At 55.2% G+C, this 18,487-nt stretch overlaps 1 protein-coding gene across 3 annotated transcripts in view; it reads right to left on the reverse strand.

The window, feature by feature from the left end:
* Positions 1–18,487, reverse strand: part of INPP5A (inositol polyphosphate-5-phosphatase A) — a 146,161-nt gene that overhangs the window by 90,620 nt on the left and 37,054 nt on the right. For all 3 annotated transcript variants that reach the window (XM_024986036.2, XM_024986037.2, XM_024986038.2), the window contains exon 2: positions 1,802–1,843. In XM_024986036.2, the coding sequence (XP_024841804.1) occupies positions 1,802–1,843 (42 nt within the window). The remainder of the gene's footprint in view (positions 1–1,801; positions 1,844–18,487) is intronic.

The following is an 18,487-nucleotide window of genomic DNA, read 5'->3' on the forward strand; positions in this document are numbered from 1 at the left end:
CCAGGAGGCTCTGAAGGGACGCCTCCCGCCTGCTCCCAGGGGGCTGTCACCGCCAGGACCCCTCTGAGCCTGGACCCAGGGCCACTACCCGCCACCACCCCAACATACTCCCACCGCGTCTCACACCTGCCGGGGCCAGCTGTGCAAAGCAAACAAAAGTGATGGAGAGCGGAGGCCGACGGTGGAGACGGGGCCCAGCACTCCGGGCCTCTCCCTCCACAGTCAGCCCGGGCAGCCGCTGGGGCCTGAGCACGCCTCCGAGGTGACCTCTCCAGGAAAGGGGTCTCGCCCGGCCCACTGGGCCAGCTGCCTGCCGAAAGCTGACCCCACAGCTCAGCCGGGCCAGGCTTCGGCCAGGGACCCTGAGGCCGCTGCCCACCTGGGCGGGTGAAATGCGGGGAAGGACGGGCTCGGAATGCCCCGTGACAGGAACAAGGCCCATGCCCTGCTAGACGCACCCCTGGCACCTCGCGCCCCCCACCCTCCTGGGCCTCGGGTGGGAACCCGTCCCCCTTGGCCAAGACCATCGTCCCCTCCGACAGCCCAGGCCCTTCCTGCTGGGCCCCGGGCCTCTCGGTTCCAGAGAGGACTTGCTGCCCCTCCCTGGCCTTCACCGTGGCTGGTACATCTGGGGGTGTGGACCACCCACACCAGCAGACTGGACAAGCAGCTGCCCCCTGTGCCAGTGTGGATGGCAGGAGTCAGGGGACAGCCCAGACACAGAAGGACATGGAGCGGACCCGCTGAGGCTCAGCGCCTGGGACCACCTGACTCCTGCACCTCCTCCTGCCATCAAAGCACCCGCACCTGCCCTGCAGACCCACCGCAGAAGCGCCCCGCGCTGTCAGCCATGCTGTCCCCGCCCGGCTCCCTGCTCTGCGGCCCCGCCAGCCTCCAGGTGCCACAGTCCCCCAGCAGCCCTGGCCGAGCAGGACGTCGTTTGCCCAGCAGTTCCCAGTGGCCTCTCAGATGCCCCACGGGGGGTCCCACGCGCGTCACCCGCCTGGGGAACACAGGCTCCAGGAGCAGAGCCCTCTGTCGACACCGCAGAGCTGACCCTGACATCCCGGAGAGAGCTGAGCACAGACGTGGGGCCCTCGGGGAGCTGGGAAGGAGCGGCTTGCCTGTCAGGCCTCGCCTGGAGCCTCTGGCCACGGTCCAGCCCAGCGTCAGCATGCATCCTGCCCAGACCCCGGGGCCGAACACGGGCTTTGCTGCCCCACCCTGCACCGCAGGTCCTCCCGAAGGTCCCCGCTGACGAGCAGAGCCCCATCCAGGGGCATCTAAGAAGGCAGGGGCTTCTGAGGAGGAACCAGGAAGTGGGAGGCACCCCTCCCCTGCTGGGGGACACCCCTCCCAGGGGGACCCCCACCCCAATCCCCCCCAGGACAGCGAGGCCACAGCCGCTCCCCCTCCCCCGAACTGCCCTCCCAGGGGCCTCCCCCCTGGTGGGAACTCTCCCCGCTGCGCCCCACCCCCGTGGGAACTCTCCCCCACCCCAGGACACTGAGGCCGCAGCCCTCCCCCTCCCCCTCCGTGGAACCCCTCCCAGGGGGCCTCCCTCCGGTGGGAACTCCTCCCTGCACCCCCGCAGTGGGAACTCTCCCCTCCGTGCTGTGCCCCCCGCCCCCCCGAGGACACCGAGGCCACAGCCCCTCTCCCTCCCCCAAACCTCCCTCCCAGGGGGACCCTCCACCGTGGGAACTCCCCCCGCCCGAGGACAGCGAGGCCGCAGGGGAACCCGGGCCTCCAGCAGCCTGAGGTGCTTCCTCACGTGGGCCGGCTGCCGCCCGGCTCTTACCTGATAAAACTCCCGAAGCCAGTTCTTCTGGAGGTTTTCTGGCTGTAAATTAAAGAGAAAAAAGAAGACAGTCAGGCCCGTGACACAGGCCAGCAGCCACGAGCAGAGGCTAACATGATGGCCTGTCTGCGTGCTCACTGCAGGGCTGGGGCACAACGGGGTGGGGCCCCTTCCACACCGGGGCCTGGTCTGCCACTCAGCGGGGATGAGGGGCGGGCACCGGAGCTGGACCCACAGCTGACCCCAGCCCTGATCGTCCTCAGCAGTGGGGCGTCCCTGGAAGGGCTTCCTGGAGGCCAGGCCAGGGTGTCAGGCAGGACTCAGCAGCGTGGGGCCCAGGACTGGCCTGAGAACGGGCAAAAATGGGCAAAAAGCTGCGGCCTGAGAACGGGCAAGAACGGGCAAAAAGCTGCGTGGCCCCAGGTGTCAGCTTTGGGCCTGTGGGCCCAGGGAAGAGCTGGCACAGGGAAAATGGGGGTGCGCCTCTTCCCACATGTCCCACCAGGCTCCCGGACCCCCAGACCAGCCAGCCGAGCAGGGCACACAGCCCCAGCCCCCCAGCATGGTCAAGGAGCTGAGGCGGGGACGGGAGACACACGGGGACCCTCAGGAGGTGGCAGAGCTTCACAAGTGGGAGACGAGAAGCCCGACGTCCAACGCCACTGGGCCACACGCAGAAACGACTTAGAGCAAACACAGCCCAGCACCCTTGAGACTCACACCCCGGATCCAAGCAGGGCTCTGGGCACCAGGGATGCAGGCGGAGCCAGGGCCTGGCTGACCACCCGGGCGCAACACGGCCACAGCAGCGCCATAGGCGGGGGCTGCCGCCAGCAGAGGCTTCCACGTGTCCCAAAAAGCAGGAAGACTGGACTGTGGACAGATCAACGAACAAAGAGAAAAAATGCCTGCAGACCCAGAGCCTCACAGACCACCGAGCAGGAGGCAGAGAACGTCCCAGGCACCTGCCGGACACAGACGGCGGCCGGGGTCCAGCCAGGTGTGGGGTCTTCCAGTCCCCAAGGCCAGGTTCGGGAGCCAGGCCCCCAGCCCCACGTCTGAACAGCGAGGAGGGCACGCCCTGCCCCCTCTACCACCCTCACGGGCGAGCGAAGAGATGACAGCGGGAGATGGCAGCCCGGAGAAGCCCCGGCAGAGGCTGAGCTGTGACGGGCAGCACGGCCAAGGCTGAGCGTCAGTCTCTGGACTTCAGGGAAAACAACGCCCGAGCCAGAGAGATTCCACCCTAGGTCCTCAGGAGGCTGACAGCAGAGAGCAGCGAGCGTGGGGAGTCTGTGCAGAAGCGGACCTTCAGACATGCTGGGGGTGGAGGAGCCGTGGGAAACAGCGTGGACTTGCCATGTGGCCGGGCGATGTGCCCGCGAGACCCAGAAATGCTCATCCACAGAGACAGAGCCACGAGCACGCGCAGCAGCAGACCAGGAGCCGAAAGGCAGGAACCACCTGGAGACCCATCAGCTCAGGGACGGAGAGATAAGGCATGTGGTCACACTGCACGGCAGCCACGGACACAGGCCACACATGCCATCAGTTCACAGACAGAGTGATAAAATCCGTGGTCACGCAGCACAGCACGCAGCCACGGACCCGGGCCACACGTGGGCAGGCCTCAGAAACACCGTGCTTAGTGCAAGAGGCCGGACTCCAGCTTACACAGCGCTCAGAACTGGCAGGCCCACAGACAGGGCGGGCCGCTGCCAGCCCCAGCGTCCGAGGGCGGGGCTGGTATGCGCTGACCACGGCGGTGGGGGGGCAGCTCCGCTTTGATGCGGGAACAGCACTGCAGTGCGAGCCCCTCCCCCACAGCCCCTGCTGACCCCTCCCCGCGCCAGGGGCCCAGCACACCCGCGCCGGGGCCGGCACAGGGGCGGGGGCCACGGTCAGTCGGCCTCGGGCCCAAGGCGATCAAAGGAAGAGAACTTTCAGGGCAAGGCCCCCAATTCCCCCCAGCCCTGACTGAGGGCAAAGGGGCTGGTCTGGGGGTGCAGAGGGCCCCACCAGCACTTTAGCAACGTTTCCACACCAGTGTCCATGGGCTCGGCCTGGAGACAGAGGAAGGAGAGATTCGGGCCGTAGTCCTGATGTCCAGGCGCAGGGCCGGACGTGAGGCCCCTAGCCCTGCACTCACACCCGCGGCCCCGCCCGACACACGTGTCCACGACATCCTCGCCAAAACCCTGCAGGAAGTGGCGACAGCAGGAGGCAGGAGGCCTTAGGACCGCTGAGCTGCTGCTGTTTAAGACCCCTCACCACATTCCCGATTGACCCACAGGACAGGCGTGACCGGGACCCTCAATCCTGTCCCCGGTCCAGGACCCAACCCGCGTGACCGCCCAGGTGGGCCGGCGAAGTCTCCAAGGGCGAGGACCACCCAACCTTCCTAAGCCTGAGCTTCCCACCTCGGGTGCCCGGGACTCACTCCCTCCAGGAGGCGCCCCAGAGCTGCTGCACAGGGGGCTTGAGCCTGGAGCCGGAGGAGAGGCCTGGGGCGGGCACAGTGCAGGGGGAGTCAGGCCCCCGGCAGCAGGCGGGCTCACGCCGCACTGGGGGCGCGATGCCCCCATGCTTGAACCAAGGGTCCTGCACGAGGAAGGGCTGCACAAAGCTGTGGGGCCGGAGGGCCTCCCTCTCCTGAGACAGGCTGGACACGCCGCAGGCAAGGCACTTGCCCGGTAGGTCCCCGGGAAAACATGGGCATGTGGATGAAGCGGGCTGCCCTGCATGACTCTGGACGGCACTGACAGGAATCAACGGGGGGACAGAGGCCTGTGGTGTCCCCTGTAACGGAAACCGCACACACAGGCCCCGGGGCTGAGGCAACAGATCTCTCCGCGCAGCCTGGGCTCGGTCCCCAGTGCGGCCACAGGTTCTCAGGCCTCTGCTCCTACCATCCCTACCGGGCACTCAGAAGCTGGGCCAGTACTCCACAGCCATGCACACACACGTGTGCACACACCACACAGGCACACTGAGAGCACACACACTCCCACATGTGCACACACCCCGCACGCGCGCACACACACACACACACATGCATGCCCACGCATGCACACCCACACAGGCACACACGTGTGCACACACCCACACATGCAGACACATGAGTGCACACACACACGCGTGTGTACACATAACCACCATCTGGACTTGGCCCTGTGGGGGACGGACAGCACGGAGCATGGCCCACCCTCCCCGGTCACAGACCTGCACAGCCTCCTGTAAGTGGCGCACGGCCTCCTGTAAGTGGGCGCACGGCCTCCTGTAAGTGGGCGTCCACTCTGCCACCGCCCAGGAGGTCCTGGCCATACTGACCAGAGTGTGCTCCACAGTGGCTCACACAGAAGCCCACCTACTCCAGGGGCCTTCGGCCCCAAGCAGCTTGTAAGTCATCTGGGCACCCTGCTGCAGCCTATGAAATGGACCAGAACCTTCCGTGCGTGGTCGGGCCCACGGCCTGGGGGCGGTCCTGCCAGGTCAACGGCCTAAGAGCAGCACAGGGATGCTCCGCAGGGCAGCCACGTCGGGAAGGGGCAGCAGGACCTGAGGCTCCTCTAGTCGGACTGTGGGTCACCAGCTCGCTTAGATCACCAGTATGACTCTCAGCCCAGGCGGCTATGGGTTCCTCAAAACCATTAACCCAACAGTCCTAATAAAAGTGCTTTCAACAAAGATACACCCATGTTTATGTTTAGAGAAGCCTCCAGAGGCTGTGGGATAATTAAAGGGCAGCTCTAAACAGACAACAGGGGACAAGAGCAGCTGGAGAACCCAGCCCACCTGCACATCAGGGCCACGCTGACCCACTCGCTGACCCGACCCGGGCACTTCCTGGCCAGCATCTCACCCACCCAAGCTGACTGCTGGCCCCTCAGCCCCTCCGCATCCCTGAAGGTTGTCCGCTCACCCCTGACCTCCACAAGGGGATGTCCCTCTCCCTTCACAAGGGCTCCTCACGGCCTAGCCCAACTCTGGAGCCCCCAGCCTAGACCCTGAGTGCTGAGGGGCAGCACCATGACCCCAAGCCACCGGACCTCGGGCTCCTCTGCCCTCCCCGCTCTCACACTCATACACATGCTCACACACTCACACAGACACACTCTCACACAGACATTCACACATGCTCTCACACTCTCACACATGCTCTCACACACGAATGCTCACACACTCACAGACACACACACTCTCACACAGACACACACATGCTCACACACACATTCATGCAAACATTCACACAGATACACATGCTCTCACATACACTCATGCAGACACACTCTCACACAGACACTCACACATGCTCTCACACTCACACTTTCACAATGCTCTCACACTCAACACACACACACTCATGCAGACACACTCTCAGACACACATGCTCTCACACACACATGCTCACACAAACACACTCATGCAGACACTCACACAGACACTCACACATGCTCACACACTCACACATGCGGACACACAGATACACACATGCTTACACACTTGTTCACATGAGGACACACGGCTCATAAACTCACATGTGCACATGTGGGGACACACACATGTAGACACACAGAGATACACACATGCTCACACACTCATACACACGTGCACATGTGGGCACACACATGTTCACACACTCACACACCTCTCACACACATGCACACACACAAAGATACACACTCACATGCTCACACGCGCACATGCACACACACACACATGCTCACAGTCATACACATGTGTACATGTGGGCACACAGATGCTCACATGCGTGCACATGTGGGCAGACACACACACAAAGATACACACTCACACACACAAAGATACACACTCACATGCTCACACACATGTGCACATGCAGATACACACATGCTCACATACACACGGACATGCAGACACATGTGGACACACTGCTCACACATGTGTACATGTGGACACACACGCAGACACACACAGATACACACTCACAAGCTCACAAACGTGCACATGCAGACACACATCTCACACCTATACACATTCACACACGCGGACACACGCATGCTTGCCCTCACACGTGCCTGCGCCCCCCTGCCCCTCCCCAGCTCCTCCATCTGTCTGTCCTTTACTTCTGCCCCAGGAGCTGCTCTCAGCCAGGCCTGGAGGCCTCATAGTTGCAGCCCATATTTAGCTAATGCAGAGTTATTTTTAAAACCACTAAAGTAAGAATAAAAGATAAACACACATAATAGTTCTTAAAGAAATACTCTCATTTCAGCCCAAAGCGTGGACCAGGCCGGCTCTGTGCGCTCACAGGAAGCACATGCCGCCCTGAGCTCTCAAGCACCCTGTCTGCAGAGCAGAGACTGTCAAAGCACGCTGGGAGGTGTTAAGGATACTCATTCTTTCCAAATGTGAAATTCTATTTCTGGAATTTTCGATCCTAGAAAAAAGTAATCGTAAACAACAAAAATGCTCTGCACACAAAGAAGTTCACGATGGCATTATTTATAAGAGTTACAGTTAAGAATACCACAGAGTTCACTGATAAAGAAAGTCACGTGGGCCGTCTGCGGAAAGGAAGGAGGCGGCAACAGAAAGAAATTCCTGAAACAGTAAATAAGTCCTGAGTATAAACATGCTGGGAGAGACTGAAGGCAGGAGGAGAAGGGGACGACAGAGGATGAGATGGCTGGATGGCATCACCAACAAGATGGACAAGAGTTTGAGTAAGCTCCAGGAGTTGGTGATGGACAGGAAAGCCTGGCATGCTGCAGTCCATGGGGTCGCAGAGAGTCAGACACGACTGAGCGACTGAACTGAACAGATAAACGTGGCGCTGCTCACACAACACCACAAACGGGATGTAATGCCATTTACAAAAGGCCAAAAGGATAAGGTGTATTTTACCAAAAACCCCACAGCATCTGATGAGCACACGCTGACACGGAAGCGGTTTCCACCTTAACGGAGATGCAAGGAGCACGAGCCCCACAGCGAGGACCAGGCCCGCACACACACGCCCCCCTGCTGAGAAGCCCCTGCAGGCCTGGCCGCCGTGCCCACCACATCCTCCCCAGGCCCACGGAAAGCTGGACGGCCCACGTGGCCCGCAAGGAACGAGGGGCTGCGTGGAAGGTGCACGAAGGCGCGGTCTGGCCAGCTGCCGCTTTAAACGCTCCAGCAGGGCGACAAGAAGACTGAGAGAAGAGCACCAAAACCCTGAGCAGCTGCATGTGAAGGATTTCTCCTTCTTTTGTTGTCTTCTTCTTAATGTGTTTATAATTACATCACTTTCATATCTTTAACTCCTAATTTTAAAAGCTTGAGGAAGAGAAAAACAATGAAAAGAACACCAAAATCCTGAGTAGCTGTATTTGAAGAAATTTCTCCTTCTTTTATTGTCTTCTTTTTAATATGTTTATAATTACATTACTTTCATATCTTTAACTCTTAATTTTAAAAGCTTGAGGAAGAGAAAAACAATGAAAAGAGCACCAAAATTCTGAGTAGCTGTATTTTTCTTTTATTTTCTTCATTTTCATGTTTATAATTACATTACTTTCATATCTTTAACTCCTAATTTTAAAAGCCTGAGGAAGAGAAAAACAATGAAAGCTCTCAGAATACTTTGGCAACATTTGAAATAACCGCTAATCCCTATAAACAATTAAAAAAAAAAGGCAAAGGACAAACAGGGAAAAGTATTCGCAGCTTATATGAAAGGTATTGGGCTGATCTGCTTATTCCTTCACAAAAATAAGTCAGAAAACCAACAACCCACACACCACAGCACAAACACATACACACACTCCACACACACACACACCACAAACACACACACACACCCCACATACACACACACACCACATACACACATCACACCACATACACACATCACACCACAAACACACACACACACACCACATACACACACCACACACATACACATGCCACACACACACACACACACACACCACATACACACATCACACCACAAACACACATCACACCACAAACACACACCACACACATACACATGCCACAAACACACACACACCCCACAGATACAAAGCTGCTCAAAGCCACCTGTGGCCAGTGACCGCTGGCCTGGATGGAGCAGATTTCAGAGTGTTTCCATCAACACAGGAAACGTCTCTGACTCAAGACCAGTGTTGTCCACTCGCTTTGTGTGATGATAAGAACGTTCTCTATTTGCACCAGCTGAATTTCCACTTGAAATGGGTACTGCGACTAAATAACTGAATTTAAATTTTTACTTAATTTTGATTAAATCAATATGAGTCACACATAATTAGCCATTACTAGACAGTACAGCTCTGGATAACAGAAAAGGAAGAAAAACTCTGAGGTCTACCATGAAAAACACATATGCTATCGACTGACACAGAAAGGAGAGGAAGGCCGCATACAAAAGAGGGCGCCTTCAGGTCAGCCTCACAGAGCAGTGCAGACGCCCCGTTACAGAAAACGCGGCGGCAGACAGAAAACTCAGCATCAGAACCAAGGGCAATCGACCGTGAGGCAACGGACGGTTCAACGTGAGGAAAGCCTCTAACGCAACTGACCAACAAAATGAAGAAAAGCGCATGATTATCTCTACAGTGACCGAGAAGTCAACTAGACATTTGGCAGCGGAAGGGCTTGGCTGGAGCTCCACCACCCGTGGACGGGCGCATCCCCCGTGAGCCTTCCTGTCTCGTCCCAGGGATGGGGGTGGGGGAGACGAGACACGTGAGGGTCTCAGCCCAGCGGCAGAGGCCCCCTAGCAGAGAGAGGCGTCACCACAGGCTACAGGTCACCTTGCCCCCCCCTTACCCCACACGAGGAGGCTCCAGGGCAACAGTCGTGGGCTCCAGACGGGAGAGGGCGAGACACAGGGGCCCCCAAACCAGGACACGGCAGGGTGGAGGTCAAACCCGAGACACAGGGGCCCCCAAACCAGGACACGGCGGGGCGGAGGGCAAACCCGAGACACAGGGGCCCCCAAACCAGGACACGGCGGGGTGGAGGGAAAACCCGAGACACAGGGGCCCCCAAACCAGGACACGGCAGGGTGGAGGGCAAACGCGAGACGCAGGGGCCCCCAAACCAGGACACAGCAGGGTGGAGGGCAAACCCGAGACACAGGGCCCCCCAAACCAGGACACGGCGGGGTGGAGGGCAAACCCGAGACACAGGGCCCCCCAAACCAGGACATGGGGGGAGACACAGGGGGCCCCCAAACCAGGACATGGGGGGAGACACAGGGGGCCCCCAAACCAGGACAGCAGGGGGCAGGGGGCAAACCTCTGACATCACAGCCATAGCTGACAGTAAACACGGCTCACCCCCGGCCCGCACTGCAGGCCTCAGTCCCTATGACCCAACTCATCACGTGCAGATTTCAACAAAAATTACACGGCAAGAGAAAATCAGTCTAAACGTGATTGATTGATTGATTGATTGATATTTATGGACAGCTTTTGGATCTTAGTTCCCTGACCAGGGGTAGAACCTGGGCCACCGGCAGTTGGAAGCTCGAAGTCCTAGTCACTATCATGCGTGCATGCTCAGTCGCTTCAGTCGTGTCTGACTCTTTGCGACCCCAGGTACTGTAGTCCGCCAGGCTCCTCTCTCCATGGGATTCTCCAGGCAAGAATACTGGAGTGGGTTGTCATGCTCTCCTCCAGGGGATCTTCCCGACCCAGAGATCGAACCAGAGACTCCTGCATCACAGGCAGATTCTTTACCGCTGAGCCATCAGCTGCTGCTGCTGCTAAGTCGCTTCAGTCGTGTCCGACTCTGTGCGACCCCATAGACGGCAGCCCATCAGGCTCTACCGTCCCTGGGATTCTCCAGGCAATAACACTGGAGTGGGTTGCCATTTCCTTCTCCAATGCATGAAAGTGAAAAGTGAAAGTGAAGTCGCTCAGTCGTGTCCGACTCTTCGCGACCCCATGGACTGCAGCCCACCAGGCTCCTCCGTCCATGGGATTTTCCAGGCAAGAGTACTGGAGTTGGGGGGAAGCCCCCTAATCACCGGACCTACAAGGAATTCCTTAAAGACATTTTAAAAAATGCATCAGAATCTGACTCAATTATGACACAGATTTTGGAATTATCAGAAAGAGAATTTAAAATAACTGTGACAGGAAAAGTGGACAATTTTCAGGAACAGATGGGTAACAGCAGCAGAGTGATGGAAACTCTGAGAACCAAAAGGAAACACTAGAAATCAGAAACACTAACAAAAACGAAGACTGTCTTCAGTGGCTCATGCACAGATTAGACATAGCCAAGGAAATAGTAAGCTTGAAGATACGGCAATAGAAGCTTCCAAAACTGAAATGCAGAGATTATAAAAACGAAAAAAATTTACCGAACATCCAAGAATTGTAGGACACAAAAGAGCAACACCAGAAGAGAGAGAGAAGAGAGCAGATGAAAAGTTTGAAGAGACAATGGCCAAGAACTCTGCAAAGTTATGACCAAACCGCAGATCCCCAAGGCTTAGAGAACCCCAAGTAGGATAAACACTAAAACATCTAAACCTCATCTTAGACATTTAGGCACAGTTGCTGAAAGCAAAAGATGAGGAGAAACCTTGAAATAAGGAGGGAAACAAACACACCTAATCTATAGAGGAACAAGGACAAGAACCACAGTGAACTTGACAAAAACCCCACGGGCGAGGAGACAGTGAATCGAGATGTTTCCTGTGGGCGGAAGAAAACCAAAACACCAACCCAGAGTTACGTATCCAGCAAAATTATCTTCCAAAAGTAAAGGGGAGAGACTTAAACTTGGACAAACAAAACTGAGGAGATTCATAACCAGTACACGCGAACATGAAAAGTAATGGCTTCAAACATTTTTCAGGGAGAGAGAAAATTATAGAGGGGATATAGAATAAGGGGGTTTAAATAAGGGGAAGAAATAAACGAAGGCTAAAAATATTAACTGAAAAGTTCCTCAATAGAAGCAACATTTATGATAAAATGATAATCAACCAGGATTTGGTAAGTGCTTCCTGAGCGCGCAGAATTCCAACAAGCCTCCAGGGGCCCCACCTGGGCATTCACTCCCACACGGGGCGGGGGTGACTCTGTAAGATGCCACTCCCCCAACTGGCTAACACACGGCCAAGATGAAAGGGACTCTGCAGAGGTAATGAAATTCCAAAGTTAGTGGATCTTAAGTTAATCAAAAGGGGGATTATCTCAGGCAGGTCCAACCTTATCTTGTATCAGGTGAGTCATTTAAAAGGGTCTAAAGGTCAGAGTCTGGAAGCAAAGGATCTCGCTCTCCTTTGCCGCCCCGAAGAAGCAAGACGCCAAGGGTTGTACAGCCTGGGGAGCTGACCCGCAGCCTGTCCCACCTGGGGGCTCCAGATGAGCAGGCGGCCCCTGAGAAGGGGACCCAGCTCTGTGTCCCACCCCCCACCCTGCAGAAGAGGGACACGGGGAGGCGCTGAGCTAACCCGAAGTCCGCGACGGCCTGTTGCACAGCAGGGGAGCCCATCACAACCCTGATGCTGCAAACGCACGTGTGAGTGCAGGAAGACGGAAGGCCTGCTACTTTAAACTTTCCCCGCTCTGGTTTCACTGCGGGGTAAGGCCTATGGCAAGGATCTAATTCACAACGTCACCCAAATGGTTAAACTGTACGAGTAACCGTTCTCCCCAGCTGCTACTGCACGGCCGGCCTGTCTGTGCCTCCCTCGCTCCCTCCAATAATCGGCCTTATCAAATATTTATTTCACTCACATATTCAAACAAACAACTCAACGCTCCCTTAGGTTACTGCTTTCCTGGGCTTTTCCTGTTTCTTATTCAGCAATGTTTGGATTTATGTTTACCCTTCCCACGCTCCTTCAATTTATGGCGTACTTCTCTATTTCATTTTGACTAAAGTGCTTTCTTTATTTTTAATACTATCACAACTTATCACAGAGTATATTTATTAGAAAAACGCCACCACATGCACACCTCTGCCCCTCATCCTAAGGCCAGTCCCTGCCTCCTGTGGGCAGGCCAGCCACGCCAGGCACTCCTGGAAAGGTCAGGCGCCTGGCAAGGGCGCACACCATTCCCACATTCATGCCACCTGACACCCAAGCCACAGGGGTGGCATCGCGTGAGGAGCAGCCAGAGGCGTCACGGCAGGACGGGAGCCAGGCTGCCCGCCCCACAGAGCGTGATCCTGCGGAGCAGGTGGTAAATCTGAAACAAACAGCAAAAGAACTCGGGGAAAATGGCAGGACAAAAGATGAACATACAAAAATCAGCAGCGGCCACAAATACAGACAGCAGCCGGTGAGAAGGTGCGTGGGGAAGGAAAGCCCCGCTTACAACAGCAACACAAGAAAAGGTACCAGTGAGGAGTAAACTTTAAAATGTGACAAGTTTACAAGAGAAAAGTATTAAGACATTCCTGGCAGAGACGAGAGTCAGATGTGAGTCACCGGAGCGCCTTGCGGTCCTCAGAGCCTGACTCCAGGGGAGCGTCAGGGCTGATCCCCGGTGAGCCTCCCACCCCACCCAGCTCCACCGGATAAGCAGTTCTAAAGTTCACACAGAGAAAGGAGTCATGACTCAAAGTTCGAATATCAGTTTTAAAGACAATCATGTGTTCAACTAAAATTTTTTTAAATTGCATAGCGAAAAAATTAGTAAAATCAAAAACTGTGAAGCTGATTGAAAATATTTGTAATATATATCAGGGGCGAAGACCTTATCTTCCTAATATTTGAAGAATTCTTTAAAGTCGAGGGGAAAAAGGCAAAATATGAAAAAACTCAAACAGCATCACAGAAAAGACACCTGACTAACTTCTCGTGGGAGAGACGTCGCCTGCTTCCTAGACCGGAGGGGCCGTGCTCCAAGGTGGGGCAGGGGGGCACCTGGACCCCAAAGTCCAACCGGAAACCGAAGGGGGGACACGTAGGCATCCACGCTGCAGTCACCCTGCAGGACGGTCAGCGGCAGAAGGATCAGGGATGGGGGCCAGACTGGAAGAGACAACCGTGCCCCAGGCCCATGGAGACCCCACGCCACGGGAAAACCAGGGAAAGCAACGTGCGGAAGAGACTGGGCCACGGGACTCATTCCGACCGGGAGCTTTGTGGCAGCAAAGCCCGCAGTGGTCGGACGGGCACTGTCCTTGCAGGCAGGCTGTTTGCCACCTCCTCTCTAGGCAGGTTCCACCCCAGCTCACAGCCCCTCTGCACCCAGGAGGGGCTTGGCTATGGACAGCGGTCAGTGTCCAGCCGCTGGACCAGGAAGGCACAGGCGGGCAGGAGCGGGGCGCGTGGGCCCGGACGGCAGAGCTGTCAGCGGGCCACCAGAGCCCACATCCCCCCGACTCTCAGCGCCCACCGAGGTCTCCCCGCCTGGCCTGGGGGACACGCTTGTCTCTAAGACTCATCCTACCCACAGCACTCAACGGTCCCAGGAGCTTCCCCACAGCACCCGAGGAGGGACCTCTGCATCTAGCTTGTTGTCCAGACCCTTGGTCGTGTCCAAATCTTTGTGATCCGTGAGCTGCAGCACGCCAGGCTTCCCTGTCCTTCACCATTACTTTGGTCCCAGAATTTAATCAAACTCTTGGCCATCGAGTCGGTGATGCCATCCAACCATCTCATCCTCTATTGTCCCCTTCTCCTCCTGCCTTCAATCCTTCCCAGCGTCAGGGTCTTTTCAAATGAGTCAGCTCTTCGCATCAGGTGGCCAAAGTATTGGAGCTTCAGCTTCGGCATCCGTCCTTCCAATGAATATTCAGGGTTGATTTCCTTTAGGATGGACTGGTTTGAGCTCTCTGCAGTCCAAGGGACTCTCAAGAGTCTTCTCCAGCACCACAGTTCAAAAGTATTAATTCTTTGGCACTCAGACTTCTTTACAGTACAACTCTCACAATTGTACATGACTACTGGAAAAACCATAGCTTTGACTATGCCAACTTTTGTCCATAAAGTGATGTCTCTGCTTTTTAACTCACTGTCTACATTCGTCATATCTTTTCTTCCAAGGAGTAAAGCAGTGTCTTAATTTCGTGGCTCAGTCACTGTCCACAGTGACTCTGAAGCCCCAGAAAGTAAAACCTGTCACCGCTCCACTTTTCCCATCTATTTGCTACGATGCGACGGGACTGGATGTGATGATCTTCATTTTTTGAATGCTGAGTTTCTTTTTTATTTTATTTTTTAACTTTACAATATTGTATTGGTTTTGCCATATATCAACATGAATCTGCCACAGGTATACATACGTTCCCCATCCTGAACCCTCCTCCCTCCTCCCTCCCCGTACCATCCCCCTGGGTCGTCCCAGTGCACCAGCCCCAAGCATCCAGTATCGTGCATCGAACCTGGACTGGCGACTCGTTTCATACATGATGTTATACATGTTTCAATGCCATTCTCCCAACTCATCCTACCCTCTCCCTCTCCCACAGAGTCCAAAAGGCAGTTCTATAATCAGTGTCTCTCTTGCTGCCTCGCATACAGGTTCATCATCACCATCTTTCTAGATTCCATGTATGTGCGTTAGTATCGGAGAAGGCGACGGCACCCCACTCCAGTACTTTGCCTGGAAAATCCCATGGATGGAGGAGCCTGGTAGGCTGCAGTCCATGGGGTTGCTAAGAGTCGGACATGACTGAGCGACTTCACTTTCACTTTCATGCATTGGAGAAGGAAATGGCAACCCACTCCAGTATTCTTGCCTGGAGAATCCCAGGGATGGGGGAGCCTGGTGGCTGCCGTCTCTGGAGTCACACAGAGTCCGACACGACTGAAATGACTTAGCAGCAGCATACTGTATTGGTGTTTTTCTTTCTGGCTTACTTCATTCTGTATAATAGGCTCCAGTTTCATCCACCTCATTAGAACTGATTCAAATGTATTCTTTTTAATGGCTGAGTAATACTCCATTGTGTATATGTACCACAGCTTTCTTATCCATTCATCTGCTGATGGACATCTAGGTTGCTTCCATGTCCTGGCTATTGTAAACAGTGCTGTGATGAACACTGGGATACACATGTCTCTTACAATTCTGGTTTCCTCGGTGTGTATGCCCGGCAGTGGGATTGCTGGGTCATAAGGCAGTTCTATTTCCAGTTTTTTAAGGAATCTCCACACTGTTCTCGATAGTGGCTATACTAGTTTGCATTCCCACCAACAGTGTAAGAGGGTTCCCTTTTCTCCACACCCTCTCCAGCGTTTATTGCTTGTAGACTTTTGGATCACAGCCATTCTGACTGGTGTGAAATGGTACCTCATAGTGGTTTTGATTTGCATTTCTCTGATAATGAGTGATATTGAGCATCTTTTCATGTGTTTGTTAGCCATCTGTATGTCTTCTTTGGAGAAATGTCTATTTAGTTCTTTGGCCCATTTTTTGATTGGGTCATTTATTTTTCTGGAATTGAGCTGTAGGAGTTGCTTGTATATTTTTGAGATTAGTTGTTTGTCAGTTGCTTCATTTGCTATTATTTTCTCCCATTTTGAAGGCTGTCTTTTCACCTTGCTTAGAGTTTCCTTTGTTGTGCAGAAGTTTTTAAGTTTAATTAGGTCCCATTTGTTTATTTTTGCTTTTATTTCCAATATTCTGGGAGGTGGGTCATAGAGGATCCTGCTGTGATGTATGTCGGAGAGAGTTTTGCCTATGTTCTCCTCTAGGAGTTTTATAGTTTCTGCCTGAGATGCAGGAGACCCCAGTTCGATTCCTAGGTTGGGAAGATCCCCTGGAGAAGGGATAGTCTACCCACTACTGTATTCTTAGGTTTCCTTGTGGCTCAGCTGGTAAAGAATCCGCCTGCAATGTGGGAGACCTGGGTTCAATCCCTGGGTTGGGAAGATCCCCTGGAGTAGAGAAAGGCTACCGATGCCAGTATTCTGGCCTGGAGAAGTCCATGGACAAACTCCATGGGGTCACAGAGTTGGATACAACTGAGCGACTTTCACTTTCACTTCACTTTCTCTTGGCAAAACTCTGTTAGCCTTTGCTCTGCTTCATTTTGTACTCCAAGGTCAAACGTGCCTGCTTCCCACCGGCCCAGGCCAAACTTCGGTTCTCTGTGGGCCAGGGCCCCGTTTCTCGGAGGGAACCAGACTGTGAGCAGCAGAGGGTACTTGAGACAAGGTGCCCGGGGAGCCAGGGGCCAACGGCAGCTCTCTCTACAGGGCCCCAGGAAGGCACGGCCGCCCAGCCAGGGTCCCCACCGGGAAAAGAGTGAGGCACCTCTTCCTGAAGGTCAGACTCAGGCCCCACAAGACGGCCACCAGCGCTGGGAGGCCCCTCGGCACGTCGCACTCCCGCCAGTGAGACCACCCCTTTCACACATCCAAGAGGGCACTGTCGCCCCTTAAGGTTCAAACTGTGAAGCCTGGTCTAATTCAGAGGCTAAAACATGGAAATGTGCTTTTAGCATCTGAGGGAGGCGGCACTGGGACTGAGGGAGCTGCCCTGGGATGCATGGCCGGGCGCCCAGCGGCCTCGTGGCCTGGAGCCTGGGCTTGGGGCAACGCGGAGTCAGGGTCTTCAAAGCCCCAGGGTCCTGAAGGCAGAAACCCAGCCCGCAGGGAGGTGGCTGCACCCGCCTTCCAGGCCAACAGAGACAGCGCAGGACCGGGAGCACCAGGACGTACAATCGTCTTTCTCAAATACGCCCTAGAAACGTCCAAGGGCAAGTCACTAGGAAGGAACGGCGCCCGGCTCCCCGCTCTGCGCCTGCGGCGAGGCCTCCGGGCACTGAGCTGCCCCGGCTTCTCAGGAAATCCTGCCCCACGCTGCACGCTTATCCCTGTGGAAAACCATTTCCTTTCCCGAGAAAGGAAATCTTGTCTCTGGAGGCACAAACACGGAGGCTAAGAATAGCTCTGCAGAGGAAATGCCGGTGGGCCGGCCACCAGTCGGCGGACACGCCACGCGGTGGGCGGGGAGCGTGCCCTGAAGTCCACCTGTCCTCTCTGCATGTTAGGCCTTTAGATAAACCCTGCAGAGCTTAAAAATGAAAGAATGAAAAGAAAACAATGAAAATAAAGAAAAAATGACAATAAGGAAAAAGATGAAAATAAGAAGAGCGAGGGAGGCTTTCCCACGACAGATAACCCAGCAGCATCCTCCTCTTTAGCTCACATCTACAAACGCTGCCAAGGCCCCCCACAGAGGCCTGGGACTTGAGAACCCGACTCACCGGGATGGAGGGCCTGGCAAAGCTATGACACAATAGACATTTGCCCTGAAGAGTGCCCTGGGCATCGTGTGTTTAAATGCCAATCTATCCCAGGTGGTGCGGTCGGTAAAGAATTCATCTGTCAACGCAGGAGACATGGGTTACACAGGCCCGATCCCTGGGTGGGGAAGAGCCCCTGGAGGAGGGCGTGGCAAGCCACTCCAGTCTTCTCGCCTGCAGGATCTCATGGACAGAGGAGCCTGGTGGGCTACAGTCCATGGGGTCGCAAAGAGTCAGACACAACTGAGCACACACAAGGACAGGGTCATCCAACAGGGTCAAATTCTAGGAAACAAAACAAGCTTAACTTAGAAATGACAGCCTATGAAAACGGAAATGATCCATCTTTGGGGCAGCCACCAGGGCTAAGACCGGGTGCGAACCTGTTTCTCAGCAGAGGCCTGTCCAGCTGGATCGCTGGCACCAGGTGCAGAAGGAAACAGGTGTGGCAGGCAGCCACCGTCAGAGGCA

This window comes from Bos taurus, chromosome 26 (assembly GCF_002263795.3).
Source record: "Bos taurus isolate L1 Dominette 01449 registration number 42190680 breed Hereford chromosome 26, ARS-UCD2.0, whole genome shotgun sequence".
NCBI classification, from domain to species: Eukaryota; Metazoa; Chordata; class Mammalia; order Artiodactyla; family Bovidae; genus Bos; species Bos taurus.